The sequence below is a fragment of the Triturus cristatus genome, chromosome 6, assembly GCF_964204655.1.
Source record: "Triturus cristatus chromosome 6, aTriCri1.1, whole genome shotgun sequence".
Classification (NCBI taxonomy): Eukaryota; Metazoa; Chordata; class Amphibia; order Caudata; family Salamandridae; genus Triturus; species Triturus cristatus.
This window is the reverse complement of record NC_140589.1, coordinates 7,087,865-7,112,957: the sequence shown is the minus strand read 5'-3', so window position 1 is coordinate 7,112,957 and position 25,093 is coordinate 7,087,865. Positions and strand designations below refer to the sequence as shown.

Below are 25,093 nucleotides of genomic sequence, written 5' to 3'. Positions count from 1 at the left end.
ATGAAGATGAAGTATGGGATGAACCATTTACAAAGATTTTTTATGCAGGTGAATTCTAGACCCTGCCTGGTTTCCTAGAACTCTAATAAATATTTAATCATACTGGATGAGCACATCGAAGATGGTATAGGAGGACTCCTTCTGTACCCAAACCACAGGCTAGATAAGGTTAAGCCCTCAGCGCCCGTTATTGTGGAGAATAGGGAACTAATGTAGGTGAAAAATGATGCCTATATTAGGGCATCAAACCATGCTTATATAATGGCCTCTATACGAAATATAACACAACCAACCAAAACTGGCTACTCATTGAGCTGTATCAGCAGGGACTCAAAACCATCCCTATTGGCTGCCCTCAATAAACACCTTTACAATTTTATCGTTAAATATCATAACGCCTTATTACTTACTATTTAAACGTGATGCTACTAATGGACTAAGAGCTGTATTTATTTTTTGATACATGTTTTATTGTTGTATGTTAACTATTGTAATGATTTTTATTAATCAAACAATAATACATTTTGAATGCTTTCCTGCAGAGAGCCCAATGGCTGTACAAAAGGATTGGAAAGTGTTCGACTCAATGTTCTGCTCCCCAACACCCTCCAAGAAAATGCAAAATGTTAATATTTAATTACGAGTGAGTTTTAAACTTACGGTGTAAAACTACAAATGGGCACATAAAGTCAAACGTTCTCTGGTGTTAATATTTGGCCTGAACAGAATGATGTAACATTTGGGAATGAATATACAGCCCAGCAGTCCAGCGCTAGAAGTCAAGATGGCGAAGACCTCCACAGCCACCATGTACCTGCCCTTCGTGCTGACATAAGCCGGGATGAAGGAGACCCAGACGCTGCAGAACACCAGCATGCTGAATGTGATGAACTTGGCTTCGTTGAATTTATCTGGGAGGTTCCTGGCTAGGAAAGCCACAGTGAAGCTGGCAAAGGCCAAGAGGGCCATGTAGCCAATCACAGTGTAGAAGGCAGTGACCGAGCCCATGTCACACAGCAGGATCTTCTTGCCAGTCTCAGAGTGCATGTCAGTGCCAGGGTGAGGTGGAGAGGTGAGCAGCCAAGAGACACAGATTGCCACTTCTCCCAGTGTGCACAAGAGGACAACAGAGCCAGACATCCGGGATCCCAGCCATCGACTCAATTTACTGCCAGGCCTGGTGGCATTAAAGGCAATCACTACAGTGATGGTTTTTGCTAAAACACAAGACACAGCAACAGCAAAAATAATCCCAAATGCAGCCTGTTGGATCAGACAGGTGAATGTTGCGGGTTGCCCAATAAATAAGAGAGAGCAGAGAAAGGCCCAAATTAGCGAGACAAGGAGTGTGTAGCTGAGATCCCGGTTATTGGCCTTCACTATTGGGGTGTCCCGGTGTCTGATAAAGATTCCCAGCGCTCCAGCAGTGACCACGGAGAAGATAATGGCCACAGTGGCCAAAGTCACACCTAGGCTATCGCTGTATGAGAGGAAGTCAACGACCTTCAGGAGGCACCCATCCTTCCTGTCATTCGGCCACTGGTCCTCGGGGCACTGCAGGCAGCTCTCCATGTCTGCAAGAAAGTAAAAAGGATATCAGCCATTTCCACTCTTTCAAGCTGTTACAAATAGACGTTTGATAATGTAATAAAGCATATTCCCACATTATTTTGAGAATGTTTCATTGTGAACAATAAAGTGATCATTGTTGACATCTTTAGGTAGAAGGATCAGTGTCTGATTCAGGCTGGTGCTGTTCAAATGCAATCATGTGATGATCAGACCTCCCACCCTGCAAACCCAGACAGGAAACTGGCAGTAACGCTGCTCCTGGTAGAACTGGTACCAGGGGTCGGAGGAAGATTGTTGGTGAACTGCTGGAGGAGCACAAAGACATTTATTGTAAATTTGCCTGGATCACCCAGTGAATTTGTGCACTTAATAGAAAAATGCAACTTGACTCTTTATTATCCCATTCTGGGTAAAATATGTCTCTCTCCAACCACCCAAAAAATTGATAAGGGTGGAGGGAGCTTCGTTATTCAACATTTGAGATCCTCTCCCCTTTAATGCAGGATCTTTACTCACACGGCTCTAAGATTCCTTTCCAAACAGTAGAATCCCAGAGTCTGAGAGCTGGTTAAAATGGCACACTGGAGTCTGGTCATTTAATAAAAGACGGCAATCAAAGTGTCATTAAGAAGTGGAAATGAGAACCCCCCCAATCAAAGTTCCAGTTAATGAAGTGTGCCTCCCTCCCAGAGCAGCTTGGACCTGCCTCTGGGCACTAAGATAACATCCCTCAGCCTGAGATGACTGATTCATCCATTCATCACATGATGCTCTCTGTACAATCAGCCTCAGTGGTAAATCCGTTAACAAAACAGCTGGTTATCTGAGGACACACAATAGACATTATTACATGTACTTTGTGATGGAAATTTCAATGAAACTGAATAAGACATATACGAATAAAGGGCAAAGAATCAAAGTCTCCAATTGCTGGTAACCAGTCTGATCCATCACAGGCTCAGTTAACCTGGGTAAAATGTTGAAGACAAATAGGCCAGAAAGTGATGACTGACTTAAAAGTACCCAGAACATTCCCAGATGGCAGGTTACCACGGCACCCCATTGATGTGACAGATCCTGAAGTATTCACTTCAAACATTATTGCTACTGACATAGTTTGAAGCCCTAAAATGGTCTCATTTTATACCCAGCCTAGTAATAATTTTGAAGGTTTACGTGATATCACTAATCAGGTGGCTGATGAGGGATTTGTTATAATGCCTGAAGTATTTCTTAACGTTCAGGCCCACCAGAGACTGAGGTGAAACTTCGAGGCGCCCGCTAACCAGTGTCTCCAAGTGGCCTGCAATCGGCCAAGCCTCAACAGGGCTGGTGACCGAGAGCAATTTTGGTATTAGGGTCACCCTAATTGTAAGCAGGATGTACTATCCCATGAGTCCTGGTGAATGCCCTTGACGCCTATCTTTTACACAAGGGAGCTGAAACACGTTGACTTGACATGAGGGTTTAAGGAGTTATTCTGGTATTTTTACCTTGTAGACCTAAATTATGTTGTATCTTTATCTTGCCATATACAATAATATTCCTATTCTGGTGATGCTTATGTATTTGGGAAGATTTGCTTCTGTCGATAGAGCTTGTACAATTCAGAAGTAGGAATGCAAGTGTGGGGCTGTCCTACTAATGAAGTGATGAAGTGATGAAGAGACAAGTACACTGCTTACTTGATCGCCCCCTTTAGGAATGGAGGCATGCTTACAAGCCACATCATACACTCCTTAGCATATGAAAGAGAAAGTAAATGCCACATACTAGGCTGTTGGCACGGTTCAGAGCAGGAATATCGACGGAGAAATATCAAGAGACATAAATATTGCCCGTAAAATATCGTGGGGAAGAAATATTGACAACAAAAATATCTTTGACAAGTATATCACTGACAGGTAAGTAATATTGATTTAAAAAATATGGACGTCTTAAACATCGTTTACAAAAATATAATTGACAATAATATTAAATTATTAATAATGTTATGTATTTTAGTGTTTTTAATGAGAATTGTTTGCAATTTTATTTTATGTTTTTTAATGTTACTAGTGATTAATTTATTTAAGTTTAATTTAGTATTTTTAATTACGTAGTGGGTTGTGGGTTTATAGGGGAATAGGGTGGGAAGTAAGTTAATTATATAGATTTAAATAATTATTTATAGCAGTTAATATATATATATATTTTTTTAATTTAGCGTTTTTAGTTCCGTAGCGGGTTGTGGGTTTATAGGGGAATGGGGTGGAAAGTAATTTAATTATATAAAATGTATTGAATAATTAATGTGTTAATTGGTTAATTAATAACTGTTTAATAATTAGTTGTTAATTAATATCAATTCATCAATTAATAATTAATTATGTTAATTGTTTAATACATTTTAGGTGTGTGTTGTGGTGTTTACATGTGTAAATGGTGTGGAGGGTGGTAAGTAATTAAGGTTTTTATTGATTAATTATTAAATATTTTTAAATTAATAGTAATTATTAATTGTAATTGTGTAATTAATTTTAGGTGGGTGTTGTGGATATTATAGTGTTAATGAATGTGTAATTAATGATTTTTATTATCTTTATTAATAATAATATATTTAAATGTATATATTAATTCTGTTAATATTGGAAATTAAATTTAATAAAAATGTTGATGTTTTTGTTTTTTATTGTTGTGGGATCCAGCACCTTCCCTAGTGTTGCACTTTTTGGAGTGGGAATAGTAATTTTTACCCCTCCGCTATTCAGCGCTTTCCCTACTGTTGCACTCACAGGAGTGGGAATAGTAATTTGAACATCTCCGCTATCCAACGTTTTCACTACTATTGTGTTTATTTTGTTATTAAATGTATGTTTTATACTTTTTTAATAGTTTAATGTGTTAATTAAATATAGAATATTTTATTTAATTTTAAATTATTTAAATATGTGTATATTATATTTTTATATAATTTAAAATGTTTATAAATTAAATAAAGAGAATTGTTAATAACATGTATTTAAGTAAATATATGTATATGTACACATTATTTTGTTCTTATACTTATATTTATTAAATTAAGTTTATTTTTTATAATTAGTTAAAATATATATTACATGTAATTTATTTTGGTAATAATATTGATATTATTTAAATAATTTTATTTAATTTATGTAATTTTTTTAAGTCGATATTTTTTGCTTCTATTTTTTTACATCGATATTTTTGTGTTGATATTATTGTACTTACCTGTTTATGTATAGGGAGTCGGTATTTTTGTTATCGATATTTTTACATCGATAGTTTTTTTCATCTATATTTTTAACATTGATATTTTAACATGGAACTGTTGTCACAACAGCAGGGGGTGGTGTGCTCTTTCGCTTTTGTATTGTCCTTTATCCATCTTTTATTTTTATCCTTGTATATATGAGTAGTGAAGGATTTTAGTGTTGGGTACAGCCTCTGACAAATCCTAGAGGGAGAAATGCACTGTAATAATTCTTGATAGGATCACTTCGCTATCTGTCAGGATCTCGTAATAACAATCCTTAAATATTACATCCCTCCATAGATATACATTTATATCCCTACAGATACATAGAAAGACTTTGGCTCCACTCTCTTCTGTCATTGGTCTGTCTGAGTATCATTACACTCTGCTTCCATCCATGACAGGGACCTGCGTGGGATAAGGGTTCAGTCTGCATCTTCTCCCTCTCTTTGCCCCTCCCCGCCCCACTGCTGCTTCCGAGAGCAGCCGCCACTGATGGCTCCACTCTGTTCTACCCTTGGTCTCTCTGAGTATCATTACACTCTGCTTCCATTGATGACAGGGACCTGCATGGGATAAGGGTTCAGTCTGTATCTGATCATTTCTTCACCAATTTTGATTGGGCATTATTTATACTGCAATTGATGACTCACCACTTTGCATTGAGAACCATACTATTAATGAAATGAGGTGGGGTGGATGGAATTAATGTGAATCCTCTCTGAATGCCATAACACCAAATGTTCTCTTCTACAAAGGTGGTTTGAACAATGTCCAGGTGTCTACTGCGAGGAAGCTTCCGTGCTCTCTGTTCTGAGAAGTAATGGGATGCTATCCTAGATACATCAGGCTCACTTGATGGCATCGGTTGCATGATTTTGGCCTCAGTAAGTGCACAAGGTGTGGTCCTATGACTGCGCTCAGATCAGTGGATTTATTGTTGTCTTCCAGGTTAGGAGGGATGACACGATGAAGTGGAAGTACCTCTTCTCTCACACTCATTTAATTAGGATAATGTTGGCCATGTCACAAGAGAGTAGTACAAGCTTCTATCACACTTTCCACAAGGCATTTAAGGTAGGCCCTTGTGTGAAGGTGTTTCCCTTAGTCCTGTTATTCGGGACATACCCTCAGGTGATGCACACCACATCACCCACCCTGGTACATCACACTCCCCCCATCAGAAGGGAGCAGAGAGAGGAAGCAGGTCACAGACTGTGGGTGAAAGGTCAATGTCCTTTGAACAGCTGATTGCTGAAGGTCTTATTCAATAGTCATCATACAACTGTGCATATTTTTAGTTTGTGTCTTGCATGGTGGTGAAGTTGTAATGTTTCTAAGTGTGACTCTGTGGATGGATTAGGAAAGATCGCTGATATCATTATCCTGCTTCTGTGGAAGATGAAAGATGTAATGTGGTATTGTACATGTTGATAACAGAATGGTGGTGGTGGGAGTAGCAGATCGCATACCAAATAAACACCCTTATTTCCTATCCTAGCAAGTGTTAAGTTATGGAAGGCACTGCTCACCTTCTGGACCTTAAATATGAGTTCCCCCTAGTGTTGGATATGTATTTAAGGCTTAAGAGTTTGAATGTTTCACTCACCAGTCCTATTTGAAAACTCTCCTTCTGCACATAGCGCACAGTAATAGCAGCAAATGGACTTTTCTTTTATTGGCACCTTGCGGTACCCAGGAAGGCAGCTCTCACTGCAGACAGAGCGGGGAGTCTGTGAGGAACAAGAGAGCAAAGAAGAAGCATTACTTGTGCAATACTTAATTTGTGCAGTGGCTGCTAGAAGCCAGTCTGAAAGCCATCTTTCACCACTGGCCCTTATTTCAATTTGAACTTATTTTTTCAGCCAAGAAAGTATGTAGCCCCATGGTCTACCATGGGCTGGTGCTATGCTAGTTGTATCCCCCATATAGCCAGACTTCTCTTTTTTGGTGTTATAATATATAATCATATTTTTTATTTGTACCAGTTTATTATCACTGCATGTAGCATGGCAGACTGCACTACAGTCCAAACAATTAAAAACAATTAAAAAACAAAGCTGACATATGTTTAAGCCTTGTGAAATGTAATTGTGGGGATGGTAGGCGGCAGGAGTAGGTATTGTACTCATTGGTGCAACCACTCAGGTGCCATCTCACTTGTTCATACACTGATTTGTGAGTGAGAGGGCAGTTCGAGGGTCGTGTGCTTCTACTATTGGCGGCTGGGAGGCGCTCCACACACATACTCCATACATAGTACATAGGTGCAAATATAGGAGTGCCAAGGAAGAGTAATTGGAACATGAGAATATAATGTACAATGAGGAATAAACGAGAGGCAAGGTCAGGAACATGAATAAGCACAAGTGAAAAAAGATAAGCCTTTTGTAACTCACAAAAGTAACACCCGCATCTACTCCATGGACTACAGTAATACTACAGTAAAAAGAAGCTTAAATCTACACCAGCAAAGCCATGGAGTAAGTCATACACTTTACATGAGCACACATGGATACTGGAATTGAATCACACTTTAACTAATGCAGGCAGGGAATAACACTGTCCGCATAAAGCCCAACTCCTAAAGAACTAAGAAGAAAAGAAAACAGCGGTCTTATCATATTAGACAATCTATACGTCAATATACATCATATTGTACATATGTAATGAAATAAAATAAAATAAAGTTAATAAGAAATAGTCATATAATTGAATATGCATATAGACATCTATGTAAACTGCATTATAAACATTAATAGTAATCAGAAAAAAAGTGCGGAAAAAGGCCATATAACTCTATACATTGCAACCACTGAGACAAATAACATGTTAGAGCTACAAACAGATGCACAAACAGAAAATTACTAAGATGTACATTTTTAAAGAATAATATAAAAACTCATATTGTGTATTAACACTACTTTATACATACTTTAAAACACATCATTTCACATTGAATGGTCACAATAAACAAACACACTCAGAGACACACAATGACAAACAAGACGTTTGTTGCTTGTGTCCTGCTCACAACTTCTTCCAGCACAATGGGAGAAGCAGAGCTCAGAGTCTGGCCTCTGTTTGTACGCCCCAGTGGTACTGTTTATCATGTGTGTATTTCTTTATTGAGATGATACTTGTTTTTGTATTTTTGCAATTTGAATTTCTAAATAGCATAGTCAAAATTCACCGCTGAGGCAATGTAGATTAGGTTTGATGGATTTACGCCTAAGGCCATATTCCATAAACTGCCTTGGGAGCACAACAGCCATTTGCACACGCTTTGCGTGCCCCAGGGCCCTCGGTCCCTTCTGTAATACTGAAAGCGCTGGTGCACATAAAGCATCAGCGCTATCTTCAGGGGGTATTCCCTTATTCTCATGGGGGCGTGCTGCATGCAAATGAGGGAATCCCTTTGCCTGTGCGCCCGCGGCATATTACAGAGGTGGGCTCAGAGGCAAAGAAGTCCCCAGGAGGTGCACTGAGAGTGCACCGTCTAAAAAGAGGTGCACTGTTAGTGTGCCCCCTGATGGCAGTCCTACACTAGATTCACGATACCCCATTGGGTGGTCACATGGGAATACGAAAAACGCTACAGACTATGAACCGATACTTTTGGTGGGAAACGCTCCGACAAGACATGGAAAAATACGTAGCAGAATGTTCGATATGTACCCAATCTAAAGCTCTGCACCAGAAACCCCACGGGTTACTCAGACCAATACCCACACCACCGGCACCCTGGCACACAGTATCTATGGACTTTATAGTTGAAATGCCTCCTAGCTCCGGATACGATACCATTTTGGTGGTGGTAGACCATCTAACGAAGATGGGACATTTCGTAGCACTGAACAAACTGCCTACATCTGCGGAATTGGCCTCTGCCTTCTTACAACACATCATCAGACTACATGGCGTCCCGTCCGTCATCATTACAGACAGAGGGACCCAGTTCACTTCTAGGTTCTGGAAGGCACTCTGTGAGATCATGAAGATAGATGCCAGGCGCTCTACAAGTTACCACCCGCAAACGGATGGCAAAACAGAAAGATTAAACCAGATGTTAGAGCAATACCTCAGATGCTTCACGTTGGCACAGGAAAACGAATGGAGCACGCTCTTGTGGACGGCAGAGTTTGCCTACAACAACACAGATCATGCTTCGTTGGTATGTTCCCCCTTCTACTGTCTCCATGGTTTTCATCCCAATATGTTACCCTTTGAACATCCGGTGTCGTCCAAACTCCCGTCTGTTCAAGAACATCATGCACACATCAAAACAGTCCTAAACACTGCCAAAACACACCTAGCAGAGGCTCAAACACATGACAAACAGCGGGCAGATAAAAAGAGAACCCCTGAGCCCTTGTATAAAACAGGAGACCGAGTGTGCATTAATACTAAACACCTTAAATTCAGGGGAAACAACAGGCTGCAGCCTAAATTCGTAGGACCATATCCCATAGAGAAGGTGGTGAATCCAGTTGCAATGAAACTCACGCTTCCTTCTGCTTGGTGCATTCACCCCGTGTTCCATGTGTCCCTTTTGAGACCTTGCCTTCAGGGCACCCGCTTACCTGTCAAACCACGAGTTATTGAGATCGATGGGGAGGAGGAGTATGAAGTCAAGAGTATCTTGGATTCAAAGCACTTTCGGGGTAAAGTGCACTATCTGGTAGACTGGAAGGGCTACAGTCCGGAGGACAGGTCATGGGAACCCAAAGCCAATTTACGTTGTCCCAGGCTCTTGAGGCTTTTTCACACACATTACCCCACTACACCCGGTGGTCCGTCGAGATGACGGACGTTGGGAGAGGGTACTGTCATGGCTAGAAGAAGGCAGGCACGCAGACTAGGAATACACAACCCCGTATGAATGGTACACAGGGAACTACCTCTCCCACAATCCCTAGGCTTAGCAGCACTGAGCACCTGACTGGAGTACTTAAGCCCCGCCCTAGCAAGGCTCGGGGCTTGTCACTTGCTGCTTCTCGCATACAGAGAAGGACATGAATACCTGGCAGCGTGTACAACCCATCGTGTCCTGGATTCCTGGCAGCGTCGACCTTGGGATGGCTGTCTTCCTGTACTCCCCATGCGGGGTACAAGATTCACTGCTGATCTGTTCTGGCGTCTCATACGCCTCCCGCCTCGGAGCTCATCCAACCTTCCCCTCCTGCTCCCTTCCGGGTTCCGCGCGTGCCTACGTGCGTGACCCAGGAGCTTCGAGGGAGGTGCCAGGATTGAGTAGAGTCCCCTGCGCTCCTCTCGGGCGACGCTACTCTCCTTAGCGGCCCCGTGGCAGTGAAGCCGTGTTTGTACTTAACGCCGACCCAGCCTTAAGCGCGACGGAAGCACCTTAGTTATTTTGGATATTTCCTTACCGGCTTTCCGCTCTGGCACACGCGGAAGCGCTGGGCTCATGGTTCCTTTGAACGTGCCCTTACAAAACGATAAAGGAAGCGCGAGGCAGCGCTATCTCACTTGCTCTCTCAAAAACCTGCCCCTTAAGCGTTGGTACGCTCCATCGTTTTGGGAGAGCGCCTGGAACACTCTATCCTGGAGACTGCCAGGAGAAGCAGAGCAACCAGGTGGATCGAAGGACTCACAATACTAGAAAACTGTCGACTGGCAGATAAGTACCTCTAGTCCAAGTGGACTATGTATGCATTCAAGACTGTTTCTTTATTTTATCTCTTATGTGCCTGTAATAACATAGGATAGATGCAGTGAACTGTTAAGTAAGTACTACACACATAAGGGGTTTCTGTGGGTACTACGTTTAGGGAAGAGAAATCTTATGTGTGTTGTGTGTTTCGCTTACAGGGCGGATGGGGTGGAGTGCAGGAAAGTGAGGTCCACAGCATCTGACGACATCCCTTATCTTTGCCTACCAGCTGCAGTGTTATTGGTTCTTTTGTCCCCTTTTTTCCCTTTACCCGAGGGTGGCCTTATCCTTGCAGTGTCATGTATTACTCACAGGTATTGCCATCTAGGGGAAGGGGTTACTTGGCATCGCCATCGTTCCTGCTGTATCCGGCTTAGAAGGTTAGTGGTACCTATCTCTGTGCGACAAAGATATATGTGATGATAACAAATTGTTTGAAAAATGTCCTAATGTCTTTATTTCAAGGTTAGAACTACTAAGAGGATTTTCACATAAGATTATTTTGAAAGAAAATGCAAAACCTGTTGTCCATAAAATAAGAAATGTACCTAATCTGATGTTAGAGCCTCTGCGTCAAAAGATTGATAATCTACTGAAGCAAGGGATAATTGAGCCGATTGAAGCCTCCGAGTGGTTGGCTCCGATCGTGATTGCCCCAAAAGAAAAGTCTCTGTATTGACTTGCGCCATCTCAATAAAAACATTTGGGTGGATAGGGAACCGTTGCCTAACATATCTGAAATGCTATCGACCATGGGTTGTGGAGGCGTTTTTAGTGTTCTAGATATGTTAGCTGCGTATCATCAGACTAAATTGCATGAGTCATCGAGACATTGAACTTCCTTTGCTATGCCTCTTGGTGCATTTAGATACAACAGGATGCCATTTGGTTTGGCATCGGCTTCAGCCGTCTTTCAGAGAGCAATGAAAATGAACATTTTTGGTGACATGAGGAAGGTTTGGTGTTTCCAGGATGACATCTTAATAGCTGGAAATGATTATTTTGAGCATGACAAGTTATTTGAAGAGGAAATGATAAGACTGGAGGAAATATAATTTTAGTATAAAAAGAGAAAAATGTCAATTGTGGAAGACCAAAGTTGATTATTTAGGACATGAAGTAAGTTCAGAGGGCATAAGACCAAAAAAAAGTATTATTAAAGCAATTACAATGGCACCCGAACCAACAAATAAGGATGAACTTAGATAATTCTTAGGACTTGCAGAGTATTGCTCAAAATATGTAAATAGTTTTACTGAGATTGTTCAGCCCTTGAGGGAAATTATGAAAAACAATGTTCCATTCGAATGGTCTAAGAAATGTAAAGAAGGTTTTGAACTCATAGAAAAAGGATATCTGAAGCACCCACATTAGGACGCTTTGAAGTCGGTGGGAGAACATTCTTAACCACTGATGCTAGTTGGCATTGGGGCAGTGTTGTCACAGATGGTTGGTAGTGAAGAAAGAATCATTGGCTTTGCCTCAAGAAGATTACAGGGGGCGGAAAGGTCTTATTCAGTAATTGAGAGGGAAGTCTTAGCGTGTTGTTGGGGAATGTGCCACTTCAAGTTTTATCTATGGGGTCTTCTTTTCAGAATGCGTACTGATCATAAGCCATTATTGCATATCTTCAAAGGCGGAAAGGGATTGGAAGGAAGTATAACTCCAAGAATTTCTAGATGGTGACTATCTGTTATGGAATTTAATTATGAAGGCGAGTACGTTAAGGGAAATAAAAATGTGATTGCCAATTGTTTATCAAGCATGCCTTTGGATGAAGATTGTAATGACATTTGTGGTGATATAAATAGTGAAATTTGTGGGAACACAGGAGTCCTTGCTTTGTCATCTGAAGAATGGAGCAAGGCCATGGAAAGCGATTCAGTATTGAAAAAAGTGGAATCTAGGATTGTTGAAGGTTGGAGTTTTGAGGATAACAAGGATTCAGATTTAATGGAATTTTTTAAGGTCAGGGAAGAATTGAGTCTATGCAATGGAAACATTATGAGGAGATGGCAAATTGTGCCTCCTAGAGACATAAGGAAACATATTCTTGAGATAATTCATGAAGGTCATCCAGGTCAGGGAATGTCAAAAAGAAGAGTTCGGGAATCATTCTGGTGGCCTGGGGTTGATACTGAAGTTGAAGCCTTAGTGAAAGATTGCCAGTTTTGCTTGAATAGTGATAAGTCCAAAGTTGTACGTCAACCCCCTTTGGAATGCACAAATTTCCATCAAGACCATGGGAAAAATTATCTATGGATTTTATTGGACCAGTTAATAAAGTGGGAATGAGAGATAGGTTTATCCTTGTCCTAGTTGACTATCACTCCAAGTGGTTTGCGATAGAAACCATGGGAGAAATCAATACCAGTAATGTCATAAAATTCCTTGAAAAGGTTTTTCTTGAGGAAGGAATACCGGCTAGTATTGTAACTGACATTGGAGTGCAGTTTATTTCAAGGGAGATGGTAGATTACTTCAGTCGGATGGGTATCACACATGAGAAGGTAGCTCTTTTTAGACCTCAGGCTAATGGTCTGGTAGAAAGAGTTAATCGAATTATTATGGAAAATATACAGTTGCCTCTTGCAAATGGATTGTCTTGGAGACAAGAGTTGAGGAAAATGATGTGGATGCATAGAATTACTCCCCATTTCAGTACTGGAGCAGCTCCTTTTGTGTCTCTTAAGGGAAGAGAACCAGGAAAAAAGAATGTCCTGTATGGCTATGTAAGAAGGAAAGGATATGGGTTGACCGTGAACAAGTGTTGAAAAAAGTGGAAGAGGGTCAAGCAAAGATGAAAAGTGTATACGACTCCAGAAAAGGTGTAAAACAAGAGTATATTCAAGTGGGAGATTGGGTTGTTGTACGAAAAAATGAATGGGTTCGTAAAGGTGAAAGCAAGTATATAGGACCTTGTCAAGTCAAAGATGTAAAATCTAATGTTGTCAATTTGGAAGATGGTACAACTTGGAGTTTAGGGAATGTTTGCAAAGTATGCCGACCATAAGATATCAATTGGAAAATGTACCTGGAGAATATTGGGTATAGATTCTCGGAGTTTATTTTTATATTTTAGTATACTGATTAATCTCTTTATTTTGTTCTTTCCTTATATCATTGTAATTGTTTATTCTCATGTTGTTGTATTGTATGAAAAGGAGATATGTAGAGATGTCTACTACTTATGTCATAGGCCTGTTACTTAGATACAAATAGAATGGAAGTGATGATATGTTCCAGGATAAACAGTTAGAAGAGAGAGATTGAAGTTGAAGAAGCTACTCTCTGCTGGGATGCTGTTTGATGAATAAACTACCACCAAACTTCAAGAAACCTGTGAAGGCTCTTCTTTATTTCAGATACCCACAACAAAGACATATGTATCTCAAGCTCCAGGGCAGGGAATAAAGTTCTGACTGTGAGCCCTCATAAACACCTACAAGACCCACCCTTGCCATACCAGATGATAGGTATCAAGAAATGGACAATACCAACACCTATGGAAATTTGTGAACTGTACCACTGTCACTTGTGAGTTTGCGCACAGTGCAGACTGTTGTCCTCAGCACAACTGTAGATGTCATCACAATGAGTCCCCTTCCCTGGTCACCAAACATATTGGCTATTCAAAGTCAGAATGCCAGGAATATCCTTGTGTTTAGTATAGTGGCAAGTGTGGGGATGCGTGTCTGGACTAGTCTGAACACAGGTGGCATAACTACACACATCCCTGCACATTCACTTGAGGTGGCAATAACACCATAAGCAATAGAATGATAGCCAATGTTCCTGCATCATGAATAAACATTAGAAGCAAGCACCACTTTCATCCCAGGGCATCATACAAGGCCATTGTTGACCAATCAGTGACCACTACTGACTATAAAGGGTAACTTGCCACTCATGCCCACACATGACTCACACAAGCCAAGGCGAGGTAGATGCTCCTACTCATGTGATGGCAATCTTTTTACCACACACCAGTGTCCTCAAAGAGACCATCACAACAATCAACCATGTACATACATTGGCAAATAGAAAGCTTCAGCAAGCACATAACACATCTACTGATCAACTCTGGCTACTGTATCTGCACACTCACATAATCAACACATATGCACATGTCAACTACAACACAAGTCCTGCAGCTACTCAAAATATGCAGGTATCACACCTCCAACATCCAGGTCACAGTACATGTTCAACTCTCATTACTAACAGACACACAAGCACGTCACGAGCACTGTTCCCGTTAAGGTGCACGCGTGGGTGCGCGCGCACCTCTGTTAACGTGAGCACGCACTGGCGTATGTGCTGCGCGCACACACCCACGACATCCCGCGAGTGAATCGCGCCGCTGCTTTAAAAAAGCGAGCGGCGCGAAAATCACTCACTTCCTGGATGCGGTGTCGGGAGTGAAGGTAAGGCGGGCTTTGGGGGTTGGGGGCTTGCGGCTGTCGGCACCTGTGGGGCAGATTGTGGGCTTTTAAGTATTCATGTTAATCACAGCTCCTTCACGAGCTGTGATTAACATAAATACTTAAACAAAAGCCCACACTCTTCCCCACCAGGCCCAGTTCCAGCCAAACAGTTGCCTTGGCCCTCGCAGTGTGGGCTTGAAGGCATGCGCGCAACGCCATGGGGCTCAAAGTGCTGCAACCCCCCCTCGTGTGTGTCAGCCCGGGACGAGACAGCTTCCCGGGCGAACACAGACAGCTTTAGAGATTATCGCAGCCGCACCCGAGTACTTAACAGGTCTTTAAAAGACCATTTACATGTTAACCTGGCTTTATTTATTGCTTCACCCCTTCATCTACAAATGGCGAAAGGCGACAAATCCTTTCTTTGACAATGGTAACCATTGCCTACTGTTCTGCTGTGTGGATTTTTCTTTTTCTATGCAGACCCATGCAGCGGCTTATCACATCAGGCTGTGACACAAAGTTTGACTAATGGAGTAGATACGGGAATGTTTTACTACATTTTTTTTTCTTTTTAAAATCTGCACAGTGTGTACTTCATTTAAACAGTTTTCATCATTATCATGGCCGATGCAGGACAACAATAAGACAGTAGACAATGCCCAGATAACACTGGTGATCCTGCTGGAGAGCAATCATTTGTCTGTCAGATGAACTGTATTTTATGTGGATAGCTCAGTGGGTTACTGCCTTTGTCACAGAGACCCTTGTGTTACTTGGAGTTCAGAAGTTACAATCCTAACATAGGACAGTGACCAATGAACTGTCATCAAAGAGCTGCAGACAAACATGAATGGTATAGTTAGAACTTGGCTTTTTTTGTTTTGTGATATAGTTAGAACTTCCGCAGTCTTTCATTATTCTAATGTTGCTAAAATGAGTATGTTCGGGCAGATATACATTTTTATCAGTACCATGGAATACTCTTTAAATCCTAAGGTTGTGTTTCCCCAGACCAAACCCTCTTAAAATATACTGCCCAACGGTATGGATGACATGTGATTCCTACACCTTGCAATCCTCATTGGCTTATGTGACATTCCCTGTAGACTGATTTACATACTTGTACGATTCATTGTCTCTGTATAATGTGTGCGTGGTGTAAAGTACTGACACACACTACACTGATATCAGTAGCGCTATCCAACAAATGAAATGCATATGAGAGAGGGGCTAAGTGAAGATGAGGGGCACTGTTGGAGGGTGGCAGTGAGGGAATGCGAGGAGGAGGTCATAAGGGGGAGGGGCTATGGGGAGATGAGGGGCACTTGTGTAGTGAAGGCAGCAATTTATATACATACATTGCTATGTTAGCATAAGCGCATTAGATGTTAGAAAGCCATCTTGCCACTTTTGCTGCTTTTGCACACGACACTGCAGATACATGTTATTATTTGAAAACTGCTTGCTTGCCTTTTCTTCACATGAGAACTGTCTGTTTTTCACATCCCTAGACGTGTGCTGCGACCTTGGTCTGAACATTGTGCAAAGAAACAGTCTGGGTCGCCAGACAATGCATGTTTTTGAGTTCAGGTTGATCGGCCCACTACTTAGCCATAACACGCACACAGCTGCAAATACCTGAAAGTCGAGATCTTTTAATATTGCAGGCTGCATGCTTTACACACACATTCTGGAGAAGAACTTTCCCAGGAGCAGAGCAAAGCTGATCCTGTGATGTGATTCAACTAAGCTGATCTTTACGGTATGGGGTTCCCCATTCAAGCCTAGAGACCTTCTAATAGTATAATAATATTAGCTTACTAGGCGCTGCACACGCGCGCGGTCTGGTTCCTGGCGCACATAGTCAAGGTTGCAGCGCACAGAGACCCTCCACTGCTGCACACAGAGGAAAAAAATTAGAGGAAACATTGGTCACGAGTACCTTCTGTTTAATCTAAATCTGGCTCACTACACAAATCATTCCAATATAAGTCATCCTCACTCACATGTGCACTCCCCTCATATCATCCACACGTACACTGGCAGCATCACTCTCCATCAACATGGGCACAACACCTCTCACATGCATGACATCCACACAATGTACAGTACACATCCCCTCCTCAGCAGACGTCAAAAGTAACATGCCAGATGGACAAATCCCATCAGCAGTAGCACACTCAGTGATGCCTTGGACTGCACTCATGCCACAATGGCCAGCATCACTGCACACCCTGACATGCATACTCAACACATCACCACATCTCACAACAAGACACATACATAACTCAGCGGATGTGTACTCAGTCAATTGCATATCACAACACACACACACATGTATCTGCAAAAGTACAACCGCTTGTCACTTGAAGATACATCTTCAGAATTAAACACAACATACTACAACTAACCCTGGGCGTGTAACTCTGCTCCACCAGTGGAGTTTGCGGAGATTTGCCTACTCCGCGCTCCGTAGCGAACGCAGAGTAGGCAAAGATTCTACCTCCATGGCAGAGCCGAGTTAGCCGCTCCCTCCCACCTCCCAAATGCCTTAAAATATATAAAGAAGGCACTTACCTGTATTTCTGCTGCCTCTCCTGCTTGGCCACTCTCCTTCCTGCTCCACTCGTGTCCTCGACAACGTCCTTCATAAAAAAAAACTACGTTGTAAGTCTTGTGCGTGCCTTCTTTATATATTTTTAAGGCATTTGGAAGTTGGGAGGGAGCGGGGAGGGAGCGGAGCGGGGCTACGCGTAGATCCACTGAGTTATTTTCAAACTCCATTGAGCTGCGTGTAGAGGCACTACACCATCTCTGCCCAGGGCTAACTGCAACACTACAACACCTCACATATCACCATCCAGCACACATAATCACACTACTGGTGTACATACCTTCACAAACACTTGTCAAGTCTGTCACACATGACTACTTAAACCTTGTCTCAATGTGGCACAGTCGTATCCAAATACATTTTCCATGAGCAAGAACACCATGGACTCATGCACAGTATCAACAAACCTCACTCATCAAAAGTGCACCATCACTGGCCAATTGAACAACAGTGCCACAGACCACAGCTCTCATCAACTGCAAAAATCCAACCTTGTCCAGCTGCATATTCCCATATCACATCTACACATTCCTACCACAGTATGGAAGGGAATCAAGCTCTTTTTTTTTTTTTTTTTTTTTTTTTGAAACCGTTTATTGCAGTTTATAGAAGTTACAGGTATGGGCCTACAACCACACGGCCGGCCGCTAGAGCATCAGAAGCATATTACATACATACAGCAAAAAGTCTCTCAGCGGTGCACAGTAGGAAAAACAGGGGTAATCAATGGTGCAGGCCACATAGCTCCATGCCCACAATACGGTTCCATTTTCTTAAAACAAAACAACATCAACAAACCACAACCGCAAGGCAACCCGCGATCCAAAGTGACAACACGTGCTCCATAAGTGGGGGATCCAAACAGCAGCAAAACTCTGAAGAGGGGGACGGGAGTAGATCAGGGACTGGGGGACCGCGCGCCCGCGGCCGAGGGAGGGGGGCCATCTAGGGAGACGGAGCAGGCGAGGCAGCCGGTAGCAGTGGCGGCTCACAAATACCCCCGCGGTAGGCGTTCCAGGGGCCCCAGAGTTTCATCCACGCCCCAGGCTTACCCCTCGCCACATACACCACCTTTTCACGAAACATACACCAATCCATATGCTCTTTCCAGGCCGACACCGCAGGGGGCCTCTGGGATCCCCACAATTGAGCAATATCACGCTTAGCTATCATGTATCCCAGAGTCACCCACCGCGTCTGGGGGACCGAATAGTCATTAGGTTCCCAGACATTCAGCAAGCATCTCCTCGCTTCAGGCAGCAGCGCGACACGCGTAACCACTCGTAGAACCTCATGCACAACACGCCAGAATCGCTCCACCTTCGGGCACTCCCACAGTATATGCATGAAAGTCGCCAACGCACCACAGCCACGCTTACACATTCCATCACCGGCAAAACCCATACGTAGAAGCCTTGGCCCCGTCACGTAGACCCGGTGAAGGATCTTGAGCTGGACGAAACGAAGGCGAGCCGGGATGGCCACCTCTTTCGGAGAGGCCACCGCAGAAATCCAATCCTCGTCGTCCAGCTCCAGCCCGTCGGCAACCCAAGCCGCGCGGAGACTAGTCAGCAGGCACGATCTATCGTTGATCAATTTTTTGTATATGAGGGAGATCGTGCTGTCCGGGACATGGCCATCTAGCACTCTGTCCTCCAGGGGGGAAGACTCCGGAATGGATGCGACATCCGGGAAGACGGAGCCCAGCGCATGGCGGACCTGTAGGTACCGAAAGTACTCACTGCCCTGCAGCTGAAACTCCGCCTGCAGCGTCTCAAAAGTTTTGAATCCCCCCTCGTCTAGAGATCTCCCACCGTGCTGATTCCGATCGTGTCCCACTTCTCGAAGCCCTTCGACATCCACAGGGAGCCCAACCTCTCAGATGCATACAGCGGAGACGCTCGGGTCAAACGGTCCTTCCACCCCATAGCTGCATTAGCCGCGTGCCAGACACGCACCATGACACGCGTCGGTCCCGTCAAACGGGAGTCGGGCGCGCCAGAGTGGAGCGCTCGATTATAATCGCCACCGGGCAGAAGCATCCTGTCCATCTCAAATGCCGGGTTCAGGGCGGGCCCGTAAAGGCCATGATTAATTGCAGCTAGTTGGGAGGCCCAGTAATACCGTTTGATGTCCGGGAGGGCGACCCCTCCATCGTACCACGGGAGCGTCAATTTAGCCAGAGCAATACGCGGCCTCCCGTCCCAGAACAGGCGCCGCTGGAGGCCCTCCACCTCGCGAAAGTAGCGTGCCGGGACCAAGTCCATGGTATTCTGGAGGGCGTAGAGGAAGCGCGGCAGGGACATCATTTTAAATAAGGCCGCTCGGCCGAGCGGCGAGAGCGGCAAACGCCGCCAGCGCACCACGTCCTCCCTCAAACGCTGGAGGGGGGGCAGCAAGTTCCGCTCATAGCGGGCCTCCGGGTCAAGAGTGATATATATACCCAGGTACCGGAAACCCTGGGAGGCAATCTGGATCGGACAGTCCCGTGGCAGGACCGGAGCCTCCCCGGAAAGCACATAGACACAGGATTTCGCCCAGTTGATGACCAGGCCTGAGTTGCGACCGAAGGAGCGCAAAACATCAACCAGGACGATCAGTGATTTGCGCGGGGAGGCGAGATACAAAAGGATATCGTCAGCATAGAGGGACACGCGGTCCTCATGCTCGGGGGTCCAGCGGAGACCACGGATAGAAGGGTGCCACCGCAGCCACTCCGCCAGGGGCTCCATGGCCAGGGCGAACAGGAGAGGCGACAGGGGACAACCCTGTCGCGTGCCCCGCCCCAGCGCGAATGGGGCCGATACTCGCCCATTCACCACCACCTGCGCCAACGGGCCCGAATATAGCAATTTGACCCAGCTGACGAAACCCGGGCCGAACCCAAACTTCGCCAGCATCGCCCAGATATATGGCCATTCGAGCGTATCAAACGCCATGGTGGCGTCCAAGGACGCCAAGATGGCCGGCTCCCGCACAAATGGAACACGCGCGAGCACCCCATGTAAGCGCCGCAGATTAAGCGCCGTGTTGCGGTGTGGTATAAAGCCCGATTGGTCTTGGTGGACCAAATCGCCCACCACGCCAACCAACCGGTTGGCCAACACCTTGGCGAGGATTTTGGGCTCCGCGTTCAAAAGCGAAATCGGCCTATAGGATGTGACCCGTTCACGGGGCTTCCCCTCCTTATGGATCACCACAATTGTAGCCAGACGCTGGTCCGGCGGGAGGGAGCCCTGCGAGTGGGCCGCAAGGAACATCGCGCGCAGGTGGGGCGCCAACACATCCGGGCGTAGCTTGTATAGCTCAATGGGAATACCATTGGGGCCCATGGCCTTGCCGGATGCAACCGAGCGAATAGCCGAGGCAATTTCGTCCGAGGTGGGCGGGGCATCCAGCGAATCCCTGTCCTCCACCGTAAGGGAGGGCAGTGCGATGTCCCGAAGCAAGGCATGGGAATCTTCCTCCGAGCAGGGAGAAACCGGGGAGTAAACTTCGCGGAAATAGTCCGCGAAGCAGGAGACAATGGCTTCCGGCTCGGTGACACACACTCCATCCACGCTCTCAATCAAAGGCACCACGCGGCTCGCTCTCTCCCTCTTATCCAACCACGCAATCAGTTTGCCAGCCTTGTCACCCACATCATACAATCGCCCCTGCTGCTCTCTACTGAGGCCCCTGGCCGCCTCCGTGACGAGGGCCCGATAGGCCGCCTGCTTTAAATGCAACACATGCAACTTGGCGTCTGTTACCCCGCTCCCCAGGTCACCCTCCAGTTCTGCAATTTCGGCCTCAACCCGGGCCACCTCCTCCCGCTCGCGCCGCCGGGCATTGGAAATAACGGAGAGGGCCTCCCCTCTAAGAACCACCTTGAAAGCCTCCCACAGGGAGATGGCAGACGGAACCGACCCCACATTCTCATCAAAATAGCGCTGTAAGGATTTGATCAAGTCGGCACGAATGGTGGGGTCGCGCAAATACCATGCATTAATCGGGGCCACCCTGCCATCCCCCCTCGGGAAGGGGAATCAAGCTCTTATATTCTGAATCACACCCCTGCATGTCAAGCACTCACATGAGGACAATGTGGACACATCATGTCACAAGCACAAGAACAGCCAATGTACTTTATTCACAAACCACACACTCACATTCGCATAAATTGTTCTTTTGCCCTCACATAGAATTCAACACTACACAGAAAGTATTGTTACACCAGGCTACATTACCTTTACCTTTGTGTGGGCCAGCTCATCACAAGCAATATCCAATTTGCTAAACACACCTGCAGTTATGTTACGCAAACATTTTGACATACTCCCCTGTTTGGCTTTCCAGATCATAGATGTCACACAAGCTCGTTTTGCACCTGCATGACAGACAGACACAGTACACATCTGGGCACACACAGTCCACTCATATGAACACATTGATCACAGGGCCAAGCAACATACATCACAGCACCCCTAGCCCAGATCAGTGTGACCAGGCACAGCATCAAGCATAACTCAAAAGGACAACATTAGTGGTCTAGCACAAATTACAACCCACACACAAATCTCATGCCCAATTATAAATGGTGTGTGGGTGAATACATGATGTGAAAGCTTACACAGTGAAGAACCAGCATCAACATAATGTTGCCAGACAAAAGCAGAATGACACCACACACATGTGGATGAGAGAACACTGGACTAGTAAGACACTGGAAACCAGGAACATCTTCTTACACTTCAATATTTTGAGGCAACAGGGTCTGAAGACTGTCAGATTCCTGCTCACCTCACACACCCCATGGGCTCAGGATATGTCACAGATGGTCACACTGCCATGAGGCAAATTGATGACAGTGGAAGGCCACCTGTGCCAAGCTTGTCATTGGCATGGGTGTACCAGATCTAAAGTAGACACAGATATGGCTCCAACACAATCAAGTCACAGTTTTTATACCAATACCTTAAGCACCATGGGACAGGACTAGGGAAGACTGCGTTGGGTAAGGGGAGGAATGGGATCCAGAGGGGTGTGTGGGTCTGCTGTAGTGAATGAGCCTGTTTGAGTAGGGGAGGTCCATTGCAGTGGATGGACCAGATTTAAGAGGGGGGATATACTGCAGTGGCAGTTTCAGACTGGGGGGCATTTGTATGGGGAACATTTGTGGGAGAGGGGCAGGGGCTGGCCTTTCCTGGGGGTAGTGTATTTTTAGAGGGGGAAACCAGAGATGGGTATGGACTCGGGATCTTTGGGAGGGGTGCCTTGGAGTGGGATGGGCAGAGTGGATGCCCTCCATGTATGTCAAAAGACTGGTATGCACATGGAGGACATTCAGCATGGATGTCTGCCCCACATGGATCTGCTTTAGTAAATCCACGGCCCCCACACTCAGGGAAGTAGGGGAGACTGGTGCAGGGGGTGTGAGTGCCTGGCCCAAAGGAGACATGCTCTCCTACATGGGAGTACCCACGGACAGTGGGCATTGGAGCAGCTGGGAGGGTAGAGATGGTGGCGGTGATGGACTCAGATGTAACTTGAACCAATCCTGGCTCACCGACCACCACAAGGGAGTCATCACTGGAAGTGGAATCTTCGGAAGCTCCTTCAGATGGGGATGTGAAGCTGCCCTCAGTGTGGCTCCCCTCACCCTCCATGCCACTGGATCACTTCTCCTCCTCCGCATTGGACCCAGTCTGGCGAGCTGCTTCCCCTTGGTCCATGGCACTGCCTCCTCCGGTAGCTGGTGCTGATGCTGTGAACAAGAATGCCAGCGAGATTCACATGAGTCATCCGCATGGACTTGAGACATGGGTATCGTCACATATCATCACAGAACATGCATATACATCATGTTGACTGCAGCTTTCTACTCATTACACATATTTTGTATATGGCACTTGCCAGTTGGCCAATTAACCATGGGTTCCAGACACATGATGTCATGTTTAACACAACACAATATTGTTCAGACTAATGTCAAAGCCCACAATCACACTGTCAACTCCTACACTAAAAAGCATGAGGTCTGATTTTTAATGCTCCCGATGGTCTTGTTTCATGACATACCTGTCTCATCTCCTGCAAGGGATTCTTGAACTGACACAGCAAATTGGATGCACACTTTAGAAACGTGACATGGCAAACATTATTACATCCCCATTCATCCAATTTTAAATCCATGGCTATGGACTAACTGGGAAAATCATCAGCCTGCAATACAGCAGGCTTCCATAGTCAGTGAATGACTCATTTCACACAGATAACAGTGATAATGGTCATTTATCCACTGTCTTTGTTCCTCTACTGTCAGGTCACACATCTGATTCTCTTTTTGTAAACCACAAGGTGTTAGGCCTAGCTAGGGGGAATGTCACTTGGCCAACTGTCCTATGTCAACCATGGACAGGTTTGGTGGGATAGTCCCATGATGTCATACACATTGTATACAGTCCAAATGTTACAAATTTGTGCAATGTCAAACACAATTTGAAGACCAATTACTGCATCATTAAAATACTTCATGTGGTACAATATGACACAGGCCTGACTGGGGGAAACATCTGTATACACCAGTAGTACAGAGCCTCAACATCACATGATTCCAGTCACCACTGTGTCCCAGTCCTTTCCAGACTACTTCAGTCCACATCTTTGGTTGCCAAGTCTGCATGTCCCTTACGTGGTACACACAATTTGCATACTTAGGCAAATGTACATTGCTCTTGTTCACCATCAGGGTTGTGAACTCACAAATGAAATTGGGTGCATAGTTGACAACCATCATGATGAAAATAATGCAGCATGCACATGGATGACCAAGCCACAAGTAGGCAGTCAAGAGAGTTTACACACATGTGAACAGTTGTGTTTGCAAAACATTAACAATACATTTGAAGTATAGTCTTGTTTCCAACAGTGATCACCTGTGTCTGTCAAAGATTGTCACTGTGACAGAGTGTGATACATGTAATTTTGCATTTTGAAGTAGAAAAAGGAATGACACATGCTAACATGTGACAGACCAGTGTCATAGTTGCCTGGAATTGGCATACCTCCCCTTGGCCCATGAGATACATGTGATTACGCTGAGCAGTACAGCTGGGACAGAAATTTGCCTGAATGATCGCGATTACCTCTACAAGACATCCACATTAGTGTAACCTGCAGCTAAGATGTATAGCATTGGCATCGCGCACCTGTGTGCTTCACTTGCAACATACATCACATATATATTTGAGGCACTTTGAGAACAGGTAATACATTAGTCACGATGCTGACACGTCAGCCAATTGCATCACTCCAGAAGGACATCTACATGCACATAATGTTGTAGATTGTGCAGATCACATGAGCATGGGACTAAAGTCATTAGACTGGGCATAAGTGACACACATGTCACAGATGGAAAGGGACACAACAGGGTATTTACTAGTCTTGGTGCATATGCATCTCTTGAGACAGATATGTGTTTTTTGATGACTTACGAACTGTTATAGGAGCAGCAGGGTTCAAGACTGCAACATGCATGTTGAACATAGATGTGTGACATGGCA

The 25,093-nt window shown here is 44.6% G+C and overlaps 1 protein-coding gene across 1 annotated transcript in view; it reads right to left on the bottom strand.

The window, feature by feature from the left end:
• Positions 1-669: 669 nt before the first annotated feature.
• LOC146813625 (vomeronasal type-2 receptor 116-like) overlaps positions 670-25,093 on the bottom strand; it is a 315,464-nt gene continuing 291,040 nt past the window's right edge. The window contains exons 5-6 of the mRNA XM_085609476.1: positions 6,438-6,561; positions 670-1,574 (exon numbers count right to left, since the gene is read on the bottom strand). Of these exons, the coding sequence (XP_085465602.1) occupies positions 670-1,574; positions 6,438-6,561 (1,029 nt within the window). The remainder of the gene's footprint in view (positions 1,575-6,437; positions 6,562-25,093) is intronic.